General features: G+C 37.1%; 2 protein-coding genes across 2 annotated transcripts; one reads left to right on the forward strand and one right to left on the reverse strand.

The window, feature by feature from the left end:
• Nucleotides 1-111: 111 nt before the first annotated feature.
• On the reverse strand, nucleotides 112-9,301 carry LOC5514358 (cytochrome P450 20A1). The gene is made up of 12 exons (XM_032383929.2): nucleotides 9,147-9,301; nucleotides 8,981-9,033; nucleotides 8,739-8,908; nucleotides 7,587-7,732; nucleotides 7,245-7,412; nucleotides 5,015-5,093; nucleotides 4,549-4,673; nucleotides 4,002-4,056; nucleotides 2,987-3,107; nucleotides 2,717-2,831; nucleotides 2,179-2,243; nucleotides 112-1,517 (listed from the first exon to the last, which is right to left on the reverse strand). Exons 1-12 carry the CDS (start codon nucleotides 9,240-9,242, stop codon nucleotides 1,265-1,267), a joined length of 1,446 nt encoding a protein of 481 aa, XP_032239820.2. The 5' UTR covers nucleotides 9,243-9,301; the 3' UTR covers nucleotides 112-1,264.
• Nucleotides 9,302-9,523: 222 nt separating this feature from the next.
• Nucleotides 9,524-13,987, forward strand: LOC5514319 (ras-related protein Rab-18-B). The gene is made up of 8 exons (XM_001634508.3): nucleotides 9,524-9,732; nucleotides 11,024-11,079; nucleotides 11,366-11,427; nucleotides 11,508-11,580; nucleotides 11,953-12,071; nucleotides 12,142-12,215; nucleotides 12,333-12,384; nucleotides 12,834-13,987. The coding sequence occupies exons 1-8, from the start codon at nucleotides 9,665-9,667 to the stop codon at nucleotides 12,942-12,944; spliced, it is 615 nt and encodes a 204-aa protein (XP_001634558.2). The 5' UTR covers nucleotides 9,524-9,664; the 3' UTR covers nucleotides 12,945-13,987.
• Nucleotides 13,988-19,154: the final 5,167 nt, after the last annotated feature.

The raw sequence follows: 19,154 nt of genomic DNA on the forward strand, positions 1-19,154 counted from the left end.
GCTGCTGGCTGCTGGAATTTGCCGACGAGAGTTCGCAGAATACTGAAAACAACAGTAAAGCTGGGCCCCAACACATTATTTCATTTAAAAAAGCGGACAAGACATTTTAGCTCATAGTTAATATCTTCTTTTATTTGTGTTTTTTTCTATACCTCTTTACTTTTACACTTATTTTGAGTAAATCGTTATAACAATCATCAACAGGCGAATACATTCATATATGTGACACAAATAATATAACAGAGGGAGAAATTCTAAAGAGAAATTCATCATTGGTTTAGTCTCTTTTGCTCCGACAAAGGGCTAACGCCCGAAACACCAGCAAAATTACTGCTTTTTTTAAAGAGGCGTATAACATACCATTTGAAGTTTGATTCCACCTAGTTTTTTTCTTGGCATACCACCTATTCTTTTTCTAGTTATACCCAATTACATGTTAGTCTGAATTTTGGCGAATACGCTTCCTTAACATGATCGAATAATAAAGAATTTAGTGAACAAATCATTTTGCTCCATATCGACCAATTGGTAAAAAATATTGATTTTTGGATCTCGGGCACATTGAGGAAACAGCTCTTGGGTAGTTAACACTTCTTTACATAAAACCCAGACGTAACTTATTGATAAAATTGATAAAAGGTATCATATTAATAGATTTAGATTTTAATTTATTCAATTTACTAAATAACTATATCAATTTATATAAAAAAATATTAATAAAAAATGAGTCTAATTGATAAAATTTGATATCAATTGGTAGAAAATAATAACAGATAACATTGGTAATTAAAATTCTAATTGTTAGAAATTGATAAGTAATCTAATTGATAACACTTTATATTCAAGTCAATCTAATTGATATTCATCGATAAATAATTTATAGTTCGAATGCGGCGAATTAATATTAATATATTAATATTAATATTAAATGATATCAATTGAAACAAATGGTCGAAGAAATTAATTAGGTATCAATTGTTACTAATTGCTGATAATATTTTAAAACCAGTTAGGATATTGTTATTAGCTTTTATCAAATTTAGCAATTGCCTTTTGATTATCAATTTTTATCGAAAAGTTACGTCGGGATATAACGGCCAATATTGGTTTGTTCTACAATTTACCAAGTTACCTAGCTAAACATCAATATGCAGACGCAGTCAGCTCACGCCACACCTGGGGGGCTTTGACCACAAAACATGAGGAATCTCGCTGATACGGACACCAAATGATGCTCCCGACGAAGTTTGTAATGGCGCAAAGTTCACTTTCGCTTCTCTACTGCTACCCACAACTCTTCCTTGGGCGTGGTTACCAGGCCGTACACAGGCTCGACCTTTTGGCCTGGCACGAGTCTGATTTTGAAACGACGCACGAAAACGGAGAGAAAGACCAGCCCTTCGGCGATAGAGAACCTCCAACCTGGGCACTTTCTCTTCCCTGCAAAGCCGAATGGCTCATAGGCGTGCGAAGGTAATTCCTTCATCGCTTCTGGCGAAAAACGGTCTGGATCAAACCTGAAAGAATTCAACGCAAGTTACAATAGGGGCTACACAACGGAGAACGTGACAACAAATGCGTTGATGCTTGGTGCACAATACTAAATCAATATTAATGAATTTGTTTTATTTTGTACAAAAAAAAAGTTACTAGTTGAAGAATATGGTGCAAAATTGCTCGAGTTTGTGCAACATCTATGAAATTGGCACAGTGATAGGGAATCGTGCAATGAGCATTCTTGGATATGTACCCAACCTCTGAACACATACCGCACCACAACAAGTATCGTTATTCCATCTAGCGAAACTCGTAATACCAAACCCAAACAATTTGTTTACTTACAGTTTTATAAAAATGGAATTAATTCTCCTTAATCCCTTAATAAAACCGACACTTTTCAAGCAATGGCCAAGAAACTTTACCAAATGTTGGATATTAACAAAAGCTAAAAATTATTTTGTTTTATCAGCGTTTAAATCAATTCTAGTTTTTTTTAATTATTTTAACTTTACAAAATCCCTTATTAAACACATCTCTGAAATGCTCGGGAATAAAAGGCGGTGTGGAGGCATGTTGGCGTGATACTGTACCTCACCTCCCAACATGGCGTACAAACAGAGCCAGAATTGTGTTCAGATAGCATTTCTGGTCGTTTTTGTTTTGGTTTAATCTACTTACATCTGGGGTTCTGGATATAACTCTGGATCTTGAAGGACAACACCAAACGGGGTAATGATGGGGGTCTGGAGAAAATTTTACATTCAATAAATGTTATAAAGAACAAACATTATACTGCATTATTGTATACAATTTAACGATGCCCTTTATCTTACCCAAGAGACAAGTGACACGGTTAACTATGTAGAAAATCTTATAAACTTCAATAAAGGTTATAAAGAAAAACATTCTACATTATACTATTCAAAAGATGTTCTCTTTTATCTTGCCTGACAAATAATCCTGCTATCAAGTACACCTCATTGCTACTACAGACAAATACAAAAAGGAACATGCACTCAAGACATCACATAGCTTTTTGAGAGCCAAACCCACGCCAAATTAAACACAGAAATGACTGCATCCTTCACTCCTTAGAGCAATAAAAATATTTTCAATGTAATGAGCCCTTTCTGACATTTTTAGTTCTTGCACTTATTTAAGCAATTAATGGTACAACAAGAAAATTAATCTGCTGGAAAAGGTTTAGAGGACTTACCCCTTTTGGCACAACATATTCTCCAATCTGTAGGTCATGATCGTACTGAACCCTAGCCCCCCACGGTGCCACCACAGCACAGCGTAGCGTCTCATCCAGAACTTGCCTGCAAAACCTATTTAAAGAGTGTCACTTAGCCAATCTTTGTTATTGTTTACGTTTGAAAATACAATATTAAGGTACAAATTGATACTTGATTGATTAAAATAAAAAGAATAGAGTTCTCGACTTGTGTTTTCATCTCAAAACCCTAATAAAAAACTTTCTTACTGTAATTCGCTGGCAGCTTGTGGGTCTATTGCGTCATTGCCCAGAACATCGATAAGTTCTTGATGGACTTTTTCCTGTATCTCAGGGTGAATGGCCAGGTAGTAGAAGCACCAACTCATCACTACGGACCAGAAAACGCAGAATTACTGTATGGTCAGTATACTGCTGTTAATATCAGAACTACTATGCAAGATTAAAGACCAGAGAAACATGGCTTTAAGCCAAATACAGCACCCCAGAGGGCTGTAAGCCCTAGGGATTTTGTATTTGCCTCATATATCTGTAGATACCTATCTCATATAGGTTTAGGTAAAACTGTAGTATAAACATTTCAGTCTTTGAAAAGTAAGACCTTTGTAGTTTTATTGTATAAAGTACAAAGAAGAACATCCCCTTAGGCTAAGTTAATACAGGAACAAAAAAAAGTACAAAACTCTTTTGATATGATAAGAAAGCGATGCGTCTAGCGAGATTTGTTAGAAGTTTGGTTTAACAATTGAAGTTATGTAAGAGTCTTGTGGTGCTTTTCAAAGAAATAAGAAAAGGGCTATAAAAGATAGTTTATGAGTAATCGTAGAAAACAGAAACTTTGTTAATTTTTGATTATACAGCTGTTTCAAATAAGGAGAATCGATGTGTCATAACAATAATGCTTCATGGATATGAAATATATGAGCAAATACATAAATGAACATAATATGAATAAGCAAATACATAAATGAACATCAATGAAAAATTAGTTCAGGTTTGGAATGCTTTAGAATCCTTTTTACGTTTCTCACAAATTCACAGGTTCTGTTGGAAACTTTTCACTTATAACCCTTGCATTTATAATGAGTCATTCAATTCTATCCAAATTTTCCCTGCCACCAAATCAATTCCCTCTGCAGCTTTGATAACAAAGAAAACCGTCTCAACAAAGAGTTACATCCAAGAAAATTTCTAACAATTAAAATTTCAAACATAACAAAGGCACTAATAAACCACTGTTTACTATTTGTAACTTCAGACTTACTGTTTCCAGTGGTGTGAAATCCACCAACAAAGAAAGATATCATATCGTCTTCCATCTAAAACAAGGAACCAACATGCAATAGGCTGGTGTCTATGCTTCTTGAAAGGATTTAGCATAAAGGCGCACACACACACACACCCCTTGGCTGCGAAAAAGTGGGTCATTAATTATCAAGAGTCTTCAAATACCATGATTTTTTCATATGATACCTATGACTGCACACCCCTCCCCCCTCTGCCAATCCTGGGAATGCACCTGCCATATAACCATTCACATTATCCGTACAAGCTAAAACATTATTCATTCAGTTTCACTTTTCATCTACACTCAAAAGAAAATTTGGAGTGAAACAACAAGTCAATGGAAAGTAATTTTCACAAAAAAAAATCCATGAAAATAAGTAATATTTTCTTACACAATAGATACTGTATATACTCAACACAATTTTCAAAAACTTTTCTGATAAAAAATTCAAACTTATTTAAATGACCAAAGCTAGAGAGCAGTTCATCACTAAGGCAATATTGGAGAGAGTTCTTTTTCTGACCTCTTTTTCATCAATGAAATCGCAGTCAAGCACAGAGTCAATGAATAATGGCTCAGGGCTGCTCATTCTCTGATTTCTCCTGGCGCTGATTGTTTCCCGTATCATTTTTCTCATCACCTCCATATCTTCACAAACAAATCATAGATTCCAAAAAAGTAGTGTTTCCAAAAAAAAATTATTAATGACGAAACATTACATTAGTAAAGGGCAATAGTCAAATGGAAGGCAAGGCCCCTCAATAAAACATTGAAATAATAATGATGATGATGACATTGATGTTTTCATGATAATGTCTTGATGATGATGATATGATTGATGCTTTTTCAAAGCATTTAGTTGATATGTTTTTTTTTAATAATTATACATTAATACAGTACAAAAAACACAACGTGGTGAGGCTTTTGGCCAAAATAACAAAACTGCTGGTGAATAAAATTATATAGAATATTAATAGCATGAAAATTACCATGCTGAAATCTTTGATCTCTTTTACTTCCTTTGGTTGCCAGGGATCCGTTCAGACAAGCTTCCATTTCTTCCCAAGTCTACAGTCAAAAAAGAACAGTGAAAACAGTTTTTTTTCTAAATATCATATCATATATATTTTAAATATAATGACATTATATGTCATAAATCATGATTAAACACATCAAACATTGTTTGATGTGTTTAATCATGATTTTTTGTGCAATTTTTCTGACTACAGTTTTTGTGTTAATCAGGAACTCTATGCAAATGAGAGGACAGGTGATCTATAAGTGATCTATAAAACATTCCATGACATCACCGAGAAACAAAGGACGATTATGCTGAGCTTGTCTACTTTCAGTTTATTAGGCATACTTGTGTATACCTACAGTCTGATAGGCAAACTGTATACTTACAGTCTGATAGGTATACTACCTTATTACACTTAATTTTCGTGACATTAAAATTTTGTGATTTTGAGATGGCGATATTTGGCGACACTTTATTTTTGCAAGATTTCCTATTCTCGTAAAAACCAGACCCCTTTATTTTCACGATTTCGCGATTTTGGGATTATAAAATCAAGCAAAACAAGTGGAATTAAAATGTGCTGTAAATTTGTAAAATTTGGTAATTTTGTAAAATTGGAAACAATTTGTAACAAAAAGATGCGTGGGCTGAATTTAGTTTCATAAAAATCTATAAATACAAGTCCAAACCCTTACGTTTGACTAATTTATTTTTATGAATCTTTTAAAATCGTGAAATTTGCTAAATTAAAGTGACGCGAAAATTATGTGTAATAAGGTATATACTTACAGTCTGCTGGCCATACTGTATACTTACAGTCTGATAGGCATACTGTATACTTACTCCGATAGGCATACTGTATACTTACAGTCCGATAGGCATACTGTATACTTACAGTCTGATAGGCATACTGTATACTCACAGTCCGATAGGAATACTGTATACTGTATACTTACAGTCCGATAGGCATACTGTATACTCACAGTCCGATAGGCATACTGTATACTTACAGTCCGATAGGCATACTGTATACTCACAGTCCGATAGGCATACTGTATACTCACAGTCCGATAGGCATACTGTATACTCACAGCCTGATAGGCAAACTGTATACTTACAGTCCGATAGACATACTGTATACTTACAGTCCAATAGGCATACTGTATACTTACAGTCCAATAGGCATACTGTATACTCACAGTCCAATAGGCATACTGTATACTTACAGTCTGATAGGCAAACTGTATACTTACGGTCTGATAGGCATACTGTATACTCACAGTCTGATAGACATACTGTATACTCACAGTCCGATAGGCATACTGTATACTCACAGTCCGATAGGCATACTGTATACTCACGGTCCGATAGGCATACTGTATACTAACAGTCTGATAGACATACTGTATACTTACAGTCTGATAGACATACTGTATACTTACAGTCCGATAGGCATACTGTATACTTACAGTCTGATAGGCATACTGTATACTCACAGTCTGATAGACATACTGTATACTCACGGTCCGATAGGCATACTGTATACTCACAGCCTGATAGGCAAACTGTATACTCACAGTCTGATAGGCAAACTGTATACTCACAGTCCGATAGGCATACTGTATACTTACAGTCCGATAGGCATACTGTATACTCACAGCCTGATAGGCAAACTGTATACTCACAGTCTGATAGGCAAACTGTATACTCACAGCCTGATAGGCAAACTGTATACTTACAGTCCAATAGGCATAATGTATACTCACAGCCTGATAGGCAAACTGTATACTTACAGTCTGATAGGTATCCTGTATACTCACAGTCCGATAGGCATACTGTATACTTACAGTCCGATAGACATACTGTATACTTACAGTCTGATAGGCATACTGTATACTTACAGTCCGATAGGCATACTGTATACTCACAGTCCGATAGGCATACTGTATACTTACAGTCCGATAGGTATACTGTATACTCACAGTCCGATAGGCGAACTGTATACTTACAGTCTGATAAGCATACTGTATACTTACAGTACGATAGGCATACTGTATACTTACAGCCTGATAGACATACTGTATACTTACAGCCTGATAGACATACTGTATACTTACAGCCTGATAGGCAAACTGTATACTTACAGTCTGATAGGCATACTGTATACTGACAGTCCGATAGGCATACTGTATACTCACAGTCCGATAGGCATTCATGAAGGCTTGCACATCTTTTTCTGCTGAAAACTGTTTGCCCATCCCAGCTTTGCCTATTGCTCTGATGGCCAACATGAGCATTGATTCAACTATTGGGATGTGCTCGTCACTTGACTTTATCACCCATTGATTGGCCACCTTCTCTGCTCCCTGAGGACACAAAAAGAACTAGTCAGAACAGCAATCCCTCCAACAGGAATTTCTAGGTCAAACACAGTGATGCCATTAAGTGACAAACATCAAGTAGGGAAAATATTAAGATGTAGCAGCCAGCAGTAATTAAATAAATGACTAATAATAACCAATCATAGCTTGATGACTAACCTCAATAAATGACTGGTAGTAATCCTTTACAGCTTGGTGACTGAAGCCGCGATCAAACAGTTGTCGTAACTTCCTCCCATGGACACCATTGGCATACTGTATGCTCTTTTTTCCTATCAATGGCTCAAACAATTTGAAGAGCTCCGCTACAAGAAAAGCATACAAAAAGAGAACATTTGTAGAAGCAACCAAGTTTACAGCTTTGTATTTCTCTTTCTAAAGTTAACATCAACTTTTATTGTCATGTCTACTGTGCCATGGCCAACCTCCATAAATGTAGGAGGGCCAGTCTACACACCTCTCCCCAAAGTCAGATGTGTGTTTTTTTAATAAAGAATTCTGGAATCAATTTGGTTTCATAAAAGACAGCATTTAAGAGAGCTGTGGTGATTCCTTAGAAAACTATTTTCTCATCCAGGCAAAGCACAACAAGAAAAAATCACCATGAATCCACCTTTGCTTGCAAATATCCATAAGCACAGCACTCAATAATTCCCAAATAGACTTCATGATGTCAAGACACTCTCCACTCTAGGACACTGCTCATAGCTGTATTTTTGATGAGAAATACAAGCTACCATCAACTTGTGCTCGCTTCAGCAAAATGACGAGAGATAAAAAGTGAGAACCGCAAAGCACTGTTGGAAAGCTAGGATACCGCTGACTAGGTGCAGCAGTGTTTGACTTTGTCGGGCTGTATTAAAAATACAGAATAGGGGGAGGTATCTGTCAGTCTGTTTTTTTGTAAATTTAGCTCAAAAATAGCCAGGAGTCAATGGGTTAATAAAATAATACAACAAGCAATTTTTTGTTCCTTTTCTCTTATAAAACAAATAGAAATACCATGAAACAAAGAGTTAGTGATCAGCCAAGACAGTGGCTGCAAAGAAAAGGGGGTCTTGTATAAATATGGCTTATGGATGGGCTATAAACTGCCCCAGGCAAATCTATAAGAATATATATTTTACCATATAAAAGGAATGACCAGCTCAAGCACTTCACTTCTCTATGAGAACTTCAAGTCATAATTGTATTTACTGAAAAAGGAGGGGGGAGGCACTTCTCTTGGAAAAGCTCCAGTCCTGAAGGGTGGGGGAGAGGGTAGGGGCACGGCCCCCTCCTAGTACAGCAGGATAAATTGGTTTTACTTACGAGGTCTGTCAAATAAACTCCTCAACTCTTTCCAGAGTGTTGGGTCAGCAACACTGACGACGTTAATTGTTCCCCACATGAAGCTGGCAACTGGTCCATAGGTCTTGTGCAAAAGCAATAAGTACTCATGCAAGCTGCCAGCTTTCTTTACATCTAGGAGGTTGCCATTTCTACAAAACATTAACACGGAAATTGAGATTTATATATCAACAATCATAAACAAAGAAAGTTGGGCAACTTACACTGGATCGTTGGCTTCGGGCCCTGGGATAGAGGGACCTTTCGATGATTTCCTCTGTAGAGAAAAGAATATTCTTTTTGTCCCGACATAAGCTTAGTAGTAGATTACTAGGTATGGCCTAGATTGTGAAAACTCTGCATCGCAAAAATTGATAAATAATTACTCACGAAGTCGATCAAGCAAACGAGAGCTATAAAAAGAGCAAAGAGGGCGACAACGGCAAAGATGCCGAAATCGGCTACATGGAGATGAGAAGGAAGCATCGCGACGGCGCAAGGGAAAAAGTCTTCGAGTTTTGTCCTCTTGGATGAGAGGTTGCAAAGGATTGTGGGTACGTGCAAACCCCTTTTTTCTCGATATAGCACCCATAGCGACAAATATAGATACCGATAAAAAAAATCAATGCTTTTCAAAAAACTTTTTAAATTTTGTCTATATCATTACATGCTTGTAGTAAGCTTACACAAACAACCAATACAAATAATACACGGGCTTCCTGTGCTCAGCCGGCAGGTCGATGAACCAGCGGAGTCTCGCCCAAACGATACGTGTAAATCAGTAAAATAGAACATGACGACATATTGATGGGGTAGGAATGATTACAAGTATTGCACGGTAGAACGACAAATACCCAATCATCTGAGCTAGGTTTGGCTACCTAAATAGCCATATTGGTGGATCTACTATGGATAATGATGTGCTAACTACGCTAAAGATTTTAATCGTCGGCGAAAGCGGGGTTGGTAAATCAAGGTAAGTTTGGTTGCTTGAATGTCGCTGAAATATATGAAATATAATAGTTGTGTTTTAGAAATATCGGAGACTGTTCTTGGTTATTGGTTCAACTAGATATTTAGCCAGGGCGATTCCATAAGCATCAATGTGCTACAAGTTTTGTACCTGACGTCCAGGTACACCACGACAGCAACAAATAAGTACCTAAAAATATGACTTAGGGAGAGTTCATTTATTATCCCGAGGGGGGGGGGGGCGTGAGCATACTAAGGGGGGTCTCGAGGAAATTTCCGAGTTCTAAACGGGGGGGGGGGGGGGCATTGGAAATGTATGGATTTTAAAAAGGGGGCCTGATTTCTATGGGTATTGTCTTTTCTATAATTTGACTAAGTGTGAAATCAAACTTCTTGACTGGTGGTCGATGTGATTGACATTTCTAGCTATGAATTATCTTTTTATAAAAGTTTCATATTGTAAATTGTATAATGTCCTACTGATGTTAAAGTTGACATAAACAATTTATCCTTTTATCCCTTGTGTCCCGAAAAGAGAAGAAAAAACATCAAAATAAAACACACAACATCACCAGATCCCAGGTGGTGGTTGTACTGTGACCCCGATGCATCATGGGAGTGATTTTTTATGTGGACGATGTCTCTTTTATTTTTCAAGAATGACCAGGTGTATTATTACCTGAATTTTTTCCTTGTGAGCAGCAAAAATACTCTTCAAAAGATAAAATTTCACTAATGAAATATCCTTGGCTTTTTTCTGTTTATTTAACTGTACTACGACATGAGGAAGCGCTTTGGAAGCAAAAAAAGGTTTTGTTATTTTAACACATGCGCTAAAGAATAGCATCATTTCATTTCAGACAAGTGTGCGCTGTTTTTGAGTTTTTTTTTTTCAATCACAGTTTTTGCCGTTGTTGCAGCAATCATTGGTCCCCATTGTTTCCGTGGAGGAGACCTTGCTGACCAGTGCGCTTGACAACTGATTTGCCCCGCTCTGCCGATTGGCTTCGCCCCATGATGCATTGGGGCCATGGTGCGACTCCCACCTGACCAGATCCAGATAACCTTACTCTAGAAATTTATCAAAGTTTTATGTAGATTAATTTTCCATTAAAAAAAAAACAGAAGCAAAATTTGCTAGCCTAGAGGTAAAGCATATTTTTTAAAAGCGATAGTTGAACTTTACTGATAGTGCGAGACTTGAAATTGGGAGGGGGGGAGGTTCTGTTTTCACTTTGTTTCTTGGAAAGAAGCCAGGATTGAATGTGTTGTAATTATACCAATTTCATTTCCAGTTTACTCCTGCGGTTCACTGATGACACTTTTGATCCTGACATAGGAGCTACAATAGGTGAGTACAATAGGTGAGAGATGGGTGCTATATGTATACTTTTAAACACTTTTTTTTTTCCGACGAAGGGCTAACGCTCAAAATGTCAGGGCAACTACTCTGTTTCATAGAAGCGTTCAGCATACCTTTTCAACCTTGTGTTGATTTATACCTTACTTTAAACACTGTCAGACATCAGGCTTTCAATGTTGCCTCAAGGGTTACGTAGCACTCCTTTTCCAATTGGAAACACCACCCTTCCAAATGAATGTAATGTAATACACACTTTATGTTCCATTTCCCCCAGGTGTTGATTTTAAAGTAAAAACATTGACAGTGGAAGGAAATAAAGCCAAGCTAGCAATCTGGGTAAGTGATAATTTTCAAGTTTCTATTGTAGTGAGATTATCATTTGTGTAAATCACTCTTTCTCTCCCCGTTGATTATAGGACACAGCAGGCCAAGAAAGATTCCGTACACTTACCCCTAGCTACTATCGGGGTGCTCAAGGGGTTATATTAGGTAAGTATTATTACTATTACTATAACTATTATTATTATTGTTACTATAACTGTTACTGTTACTATTACTGTTACTGTTACTATCACTGTTACTATTACTGTTACTGTTACTTCTACTATTACTATATTACTGTTACTATTGCTATTAGTGTTACTGTTACTGTAACTGTTATTGTTATTTAATTTAGTGAGTGTTCATTACCCTGAGGGGGAGGGAAGATTTTGAAACCTTAACATTTCAGAGCCCCCCTCTTAAATTTTTTTTGGTGATCCCCGGACGGTAAACTGATGAAAATGTTTATATGAAACAGATATTAAATGCATGATTGTAGGCACAATATGCCATGTCCAACGCGTCTTTATTCGCCCTCAGTATATGACACCAACAGCCGGGAGACATTTGACAAGCTGGAGGAATGGTTGAATGAAGTTGAGATGTATTCCACCAAAAAGGACATTGTCAAGATGCTTGTCGGCAACAAAATTGATAAGGTAAGGACCTTCATTAAAAATTTTAACAAAAAAGGATACCGCACTTAAAGTATTTTTCATTTAATAATAGAACAATAGAGAGGTTGACAGAAAGCAAGGTTTGCAGTTTGCACGGAGGCATTCTATGCTATTTATTGAAGCAAGGTATGAAACAGCATTTACTCATTTATAAAAATTGTTGCTAATTAATGTTAATTTGTATCATAAATCTTTTAGAACACTTGGTATTATCTAACACTTACTTAAACATTTTTCACTTAGTGCAAGAACAAAGGAAGGAGTTCAGCTTGCTTTTGAGGAATTAGTTGAAAAGGTACTATGTACTATTGTCTTTCTCCCCTTGCTAAGACTTTTACATTTTTATACATTTATATTAAATTTTGCCAGTTATATTATAAAAAGGTAATCAAAAGTTTTTTTCATTCAATTTAAAAAAAAACATTCTCAAAGACGGCTCATGTATGAGCTTTGGGAACACTCATTCAAATTATTTTCAAACCATATGATTACCTACGTATTATACAGAAGAAGACTATTTTTAAAAATCCAGCATACTTTGCGAGTACTTCCAAAAGTCAGCCCTGTGTAATTTTTTCAGGCAGGTTGTGGCCGAGAAAAAGTTGTGGTTTCTCGAGAATGGTTTTTTTTACTGCATGGCATTTTTACTCCACAAAATAATACCTTACAAAAGATACCTTACCTTATCTAACAATATCTTACTTTTCTTAACATTTTTACTAACCAGATATTCTATCTATGCAGATAATTCAGACGCCAGGGTTATGGGAGAATGAAAAAAGCAGTGGCATGAGGCTGACCTCAGGCGGGCCACAGACGGTGGAGGGATGCAGTGGCTACTGCAGCGTTCTTTAGGCCATTTGTCATATACAGCTGCGTGCTGGGAACAGTGCAGTAATGCAATGGCTAGAGGGAGCTTTCACCAAAGAATCAAGAGAATTTTTGTCGGCAAACTTGGCAAGCTTTTAGCAAAAAAAGAACAAAAAAAGAAACTTATTGAATCAGTCAGAGAGGGGATATTTTCATTGAAAGATTTCTTTGTTCATTTTGGAGTGAATTTGCCACGAAAAAGTCATGATTTTTTTGTGCATGTATTTCAGTATTCTTAGATTCAGTGCCTTGTACAGTATATTTGGGGAATAACGTACATCAGTAGGCGTTGGTTTGATGCTCTCTCTCCTAGCATATCAAAGCATAGCATAATGCGGTTACTGACTTGAACCTTTAGTGCAGATGTGTGTATATAGTTAGGTTTACAGTAGATAGATCCTACGACCCCTCTATGCTTCTTCAAAGACCTAATACAGACATAATGCTCTATCTGTCAGTCAAGAAACAATGGCAGCTGTCTACTTCTATGCTCGGTTTTATGCTTGGTACCAGTAAATCTTGTTCACTTATTTACGCTTAGTAAATATGCTAATAAGTGAATCTCTGAGACCTTGGTACTCAGAATAACCGCCGTATACATAGCTATGGAGACTATGATAACGGGGTAGCCCAACCCTGCCAAATGACACATTACAGTAAGTATATATACAGTAAATATATGTCGTATATAATCGTACCATTTCTTTACTTAAAAATGTATGGGCCTCAGATCAGCCAGGGATATTATTTTAGTGTAGTTAGAGATTAGCAAATGAAGGAAAGAAAAAGGCTCCTTTGTTAGTTACCATTTTTTTACGTTTGCTACTTCTTCAACCCGTCACTGTTAACAAGTGAGTGGTCACCAATGAATTGGTGTGAAAGCAAAAATAATGTGCACTGATGCAGTCCATTTTTGATATTAAAGACAACCCTAAACAGATTGCACTGTTCGATAAAATAAAGATGTTACGATACTGTATGATATTAAATTTGTTTTCATCTATTTCAATAAACGTTAAATAAATAAACCATATGTGTTGAAAATACCTGTATTCGGACTATAAACCCTAAAAAACTAGCAAATAATAAATCGTCCTTTTTGGGCTACGAATGCAATACTGCAACGGCGTGTTTGGGTATAATTTGTTTGGGGGTGATGAGATGAGCTCTACATGAACACATTCATATTTGTTAAGGTTACGGTTCACGTTTGGGCCTAAGAAATGTCGAAATGAAATTCGGCAAAATGAAATGTTTAGGTCATTTTCTAAGATTTTTAGGCGCGAAAGATGTTATTAGGTGCGAAAGTGTAAAAAAATTGAGAGTTAATCTGGGACCTTATGAGCTGTACTGAGAAACTTACATAATTACGCTTAAATACGCCAACGTCGATCCCTGCCAGGAGAGGTCTCTTCTGGGCGGCCCAGCAAAATACAGAGAAAAGAGGCCTCTGCTAGCAGGGAAGCAAACTCGTTAAATGATGGAACACAAGCATTCGTCCGATTTTCGTAAAATTTTGCATACATGTAAAAGTATACACTCACTTCAAAAGTGTCTCTCATTTTGGGCGAATTATTTTTCAATCAATCTTTTGCCGTTAAAACACCAGATGTAGCTTAAATTTGCATATGACAACTTGGAAATAAAACAGCAGTTCAACGGAACATGATATAGATAAAATGAGATACCCTTCTGAAGATTGAAATGTGCTGATGTAAATAAGACGTATTTTGTAATTTTCCCGAGCAGTTAGTGTTCGATCATTTTCGCTATATGGATTTGCGTATTTCGGCCTTCTGACTCAACAAAAATATTTTGCCTTTTTTTTTTACATGTGCCGTTCTTAATGTAAATGCATGCAAATAAAGATTTAACAATCGGCTTCGTTCATTTGCATGTATTTGCATTTGGAAGGGTACACGAAAAGAACGGCGTCTAATTTTTTTTGTCAGGTTACCCGTCCCAGTTGAACAAAAAGGTAGCTTGTATCACCCTGCTTGTAAAAAGTCCCGGGAAGATAAACTAATGAAAAATGCCTACATGAAACAAATAATAAATGCATATCACTAAGATGCAGCAGCTCCCTCCTATCCCCCCCCCCCCCCCCCCCCCCCGTCCCCCATTACCTGCTTCACGAGGGCGTCGAGAATACAGGCGCGAGAACGAGGCGTTACAAGGCCTGGGTAGGGGGTAGAGAGCGGTAGGGAAGAGTGAGTAGCGAGACCCTCTTATCTTTCTATTCTCTCGCGCCCCTCCCCCTCTTTCTCGCGCCTCGTTACTCTGACCTCAACGCCCTCTTCATAACAATACTTTGATTTAAACAAATACAATGTTTCAAATTATATGGGCAAAGCTATTTAGGAAGTTGACATATATTTTCCCTTTTAGAAACACGTGAATAAGCATCAATTCTTTTAAATTAGTTATAGAAACAGTTTATAAACTCGTCCTCCACATTTGTTTATCTTTCAGAAAGCTTAGAAACGAGTCACAAATTCTGACACAGGAATCTCTGAACGATACGCACACTTCTGCCCTCTACACTTTGATCTCAAGCCGTCTAGAGCAGCGACCACCGAAGTCACCCGAGATGTCGAGTTGAGCGGGTGGCAATTATAACGACATATGATGATCACAAAAGTGATGTGAGCACGAACAACTCACGATGCTATTCTTTTCATTCATTAACAATTTCCACTAACCGCTTATTTCAGGGTTGTTTCATTCAAGCAGAAAGTTGTAATTAGTACATTTGTTATCAAAGATTTTACGTTTCTATGGCTCTTCTTTAGCTCTTCTTTGGCTCGCCGCCGACAAAATCTGCAACAATACTTTGTTTTAATATAATACAGGATTTTTTTCATATTAAATTTTGAAAAAAGGTACGCCGTGGGTTTTTTAGTGTAATTCATGTAATTTCTTACTGGCCTCATATTTTACCAATCCAATCACTGAGTTATCGTAAAGAAAACAAACGAAAATTGTTCGGAAACGTACAGCTCCACAATCGCTGAGTGACGCGTCGGTAAAAAGTTTATTTTCTTTCGTTATCTGTGGAAACTACAACAATTCGAATAAAAAAAACTTCATTATCTTTTGCTCTATCACCGTTATATTAATAGCTTGTGTTGCTTATGTTCCGAGAAAGTGCTGTAATAAGGCTCTTTAATAATTGTTAGGGTTGTCGTTATTATCCTTTCAAAGTCGGCATCACCTAAACACCAGCACAAAGTTAAGAAGTTCTGTCGGCAATGTCCAATGGGTTCGCACCTGTAATGTAGCTACTAGAAGTAAAAGCTTGTGAAAAAAATCTTCTTTCTTGGATACCAAATGGATTATCCCATTGCTTTATGGAATCGAAAACTAATGAATCGCCATGAAACGTTCCTGATTTTATTCCTTCAGACTGGTGACTTTTAAAGACGCAAATCCGACGCACCGAACCTGTAAATATAAGCCATAGCTGGAGTACCGACCCATTCTAACACTGCATCCAATGTATAGAAGCGGCACTGGCCGCTACCCTAATACTTCACTATAATGTCAACCGACAAATTAAAATAGCGGCTAAGCTACCAGGCAATCCGCTACATCGGTAGCGTTTCTAGTTCTTAGCAAACAATGAATGATCCGGAAGCGTGCCGGTAAAAATCTGACCCTTACAACAAAAGGCTCCTTTTATCCTCTGTAGTGTTATTGAAAAGAGCGAGTGTTAATAAATAAATTTTTAATTATCAGGCACGCCTCTCGCCGCAGTTAATAAATTAATTCACTGGTTTAAATATAGTATACGCAACAAGAATTATATTTGGGTCCCGAATAGCGAACTTGACCCATTTTACCCATTTTATTTTCTCTCCTTGCATCTTCAAACTATAATATTTCCGAGATGCCTGATCACAATTGGCTATACTTAAAATTACAATTGTTTCAATTGAAACCTGCTAAGCACTGAAGTTCATTTCCTTTCCAAAGACACTTTCCTTCCTTGGTTTTCTCGGTTCTTTGAAAATCAGTCGACATATGAAATTAGTGTTGTTGAGGATATGTCTCATTGCTTGTCATCTTTCCGCCCACAAGTCAGATGCTAAATTCAATAATGTGTTAACTGAATGTCGGCGAACAAAACAAAATGGCCGTGGCTGTGTCAAAAACAGAATCATTCACAAGTGATGAGATTTATGGATAGTGACATCAAAAGAGCGGGGCCGCATTTCTGCTCTGAATGCAATTTTCCTCTTGGAAATTTCGCACCATCCTTGCAAAATCTCGCACAAATTGTCATAGAAAAATACCGCTGTAAACAAGGGTCAATAACTGTAATTATTGACGGCCGTGTAGTTTTTCGGAGCATTCAAAATCCAGTACCAATCCACTTGAGTGCAATAAATATTCCTGTAAGGTAAGAACTAGCCCTTAAAATACATCGCCGTGATTAAACGTAATTCGGGGGAAAAGTTCTATTTTTTTTTAATTTTGTTTTATTCAAAATTAAGATATTGTTTAAAAAAAAGAGTAGTTGTAGATACATTGGGATACAATGATAATTACGTAGGAATTTAAGTACTTGTCTTCCTGTTCCAAACTAAGTTTTAAGATATACACTCACAGATATAATTTTATCAAAACTGCTAGGAATTCGACAAGCTTCTAGCATTCGAACGGTATTGCTCGGTTTAACACTTAAACTCGTTAAAAGTAATAACTAAAGTGTTTCTCTTTAAACACAATCTCGATGAAGCGCAAATCTGCAAATATTTATGTCGCACCATGCGTCAGTTTGTTTACAAGAACAAATGGCGGGGTTTGAAGCACGCCGTGTGTTATTGCGAAGAGCGAGTGTTTGTCCTTCGCTTATCGTGTGTTTATATGATGGGTCAATATTTATCTGAGCAAAGGCTATCATATCTGAACGGCATAACTGATCGGGGTCAGTATTCATCGCCCTTCCACGGAAGCACAGCTCTAGCAAGTGTGGCCAAAAACTTTTAGGGGATTATAGAACATGTCTTCTTCCTGGAAAAATGGCGCACAGTACCTCGAAAAGAGGAAGAATTGTTGGGTACACAGTTGGAATGTCATTCGAACACTGCGAACAATACTTTTTTTTATATCAAGATGATCAAGAGGTAGAAAGCAAAATTGGTGAGTTGTACTTTGGGGCTGGGACTTTGTTATGTTTTGATATTTACTTACCTTTTCTTTCGCCTTGCTGTCTTCTTGATGTATAGCCAAAAACAAACCGCAGGGTCTTGGCATATGAGAGGCAGGTATCGCTACCTCGACCAACAAAGAAAACACAACAACACAAAGGAGAAAAGGTTACGAACAGAAGGCTTCACTATACAGTACAATAAACTTTGCTTCACGAGGGATAACATGATAGCCGTTAACAGTTTTCTAACTTTTGGCCTTCACAAATAATAAGAACTTAGCAGATTTGACACTTTTTTGTTCGCTACAGACTCCAACGCTATAAAATAAACAAGTGGTAGATCTATTGTTTTATTATGTGGACTTAAAGACCTTTAGCAAAGCAAGCACTTTGTGTTTTAGAAATTTTTTTTTCTAATATATTGTTCTCGCGTTGATGGTGAGATCTGCATAACACACTTATAGAGAAGGTTTTGTACTATCACACCTATGGAAGATGTAACTGTCTAAAACTCCTGACGCAAATAATACCCAGACAAATTATCTGCAAAGAAAATGCCCGACCCAGAAATTCGCTTCATATGAAGCGTCCGGTATAATAGATGCCGTGGATGTACCACCCGATCCTTTCACTGTGGTTTATATACCTGATTTGTGATAAGGGGGGATCTTACGAATAACGGATATTTTGAGTGAACACCAAACCAACCTCACATCACACGAAGCGATCGAGTCAAGTTTTTTTTGTTTTGTTTTTTTAAGGACAAGGTCCTTCGTACATATGTCCGGAGTGAGGGATGCGGGCAGGGTCCCGAGCGACGCAATATGGGGTTCATTTCAGGGACAAAGCAGTAATAAGGTTTTGCTTCACGCTGCATTTCGCAAAGGAAATCACTAAATGAAAAGGAAACCGGACCGTTTAGCAGATTTGGATCGATTTCCTATGCGAATCGCAGCGTGCGGGGAAAACCAATATTACTGCTATGTCCCTGAAAAAAACTTTAGCTGATTCCCTATATTGACACTCTCCAGACTCCGATT

This window comes from Nematostella vectensis, chromosome 2, assembly GCF_932526225.1.
Source record: "Nematostella vectensis chromosome 2, jaNemVect1.1, whole genome shotgun sequence".
NCBI classification, from domain to species: Eukaryota; Metazoa; Cnidaria; class Anthozoa; order Actiniaria; family Edwardsiidae; genus Nematostella; species Nematostella vectensis.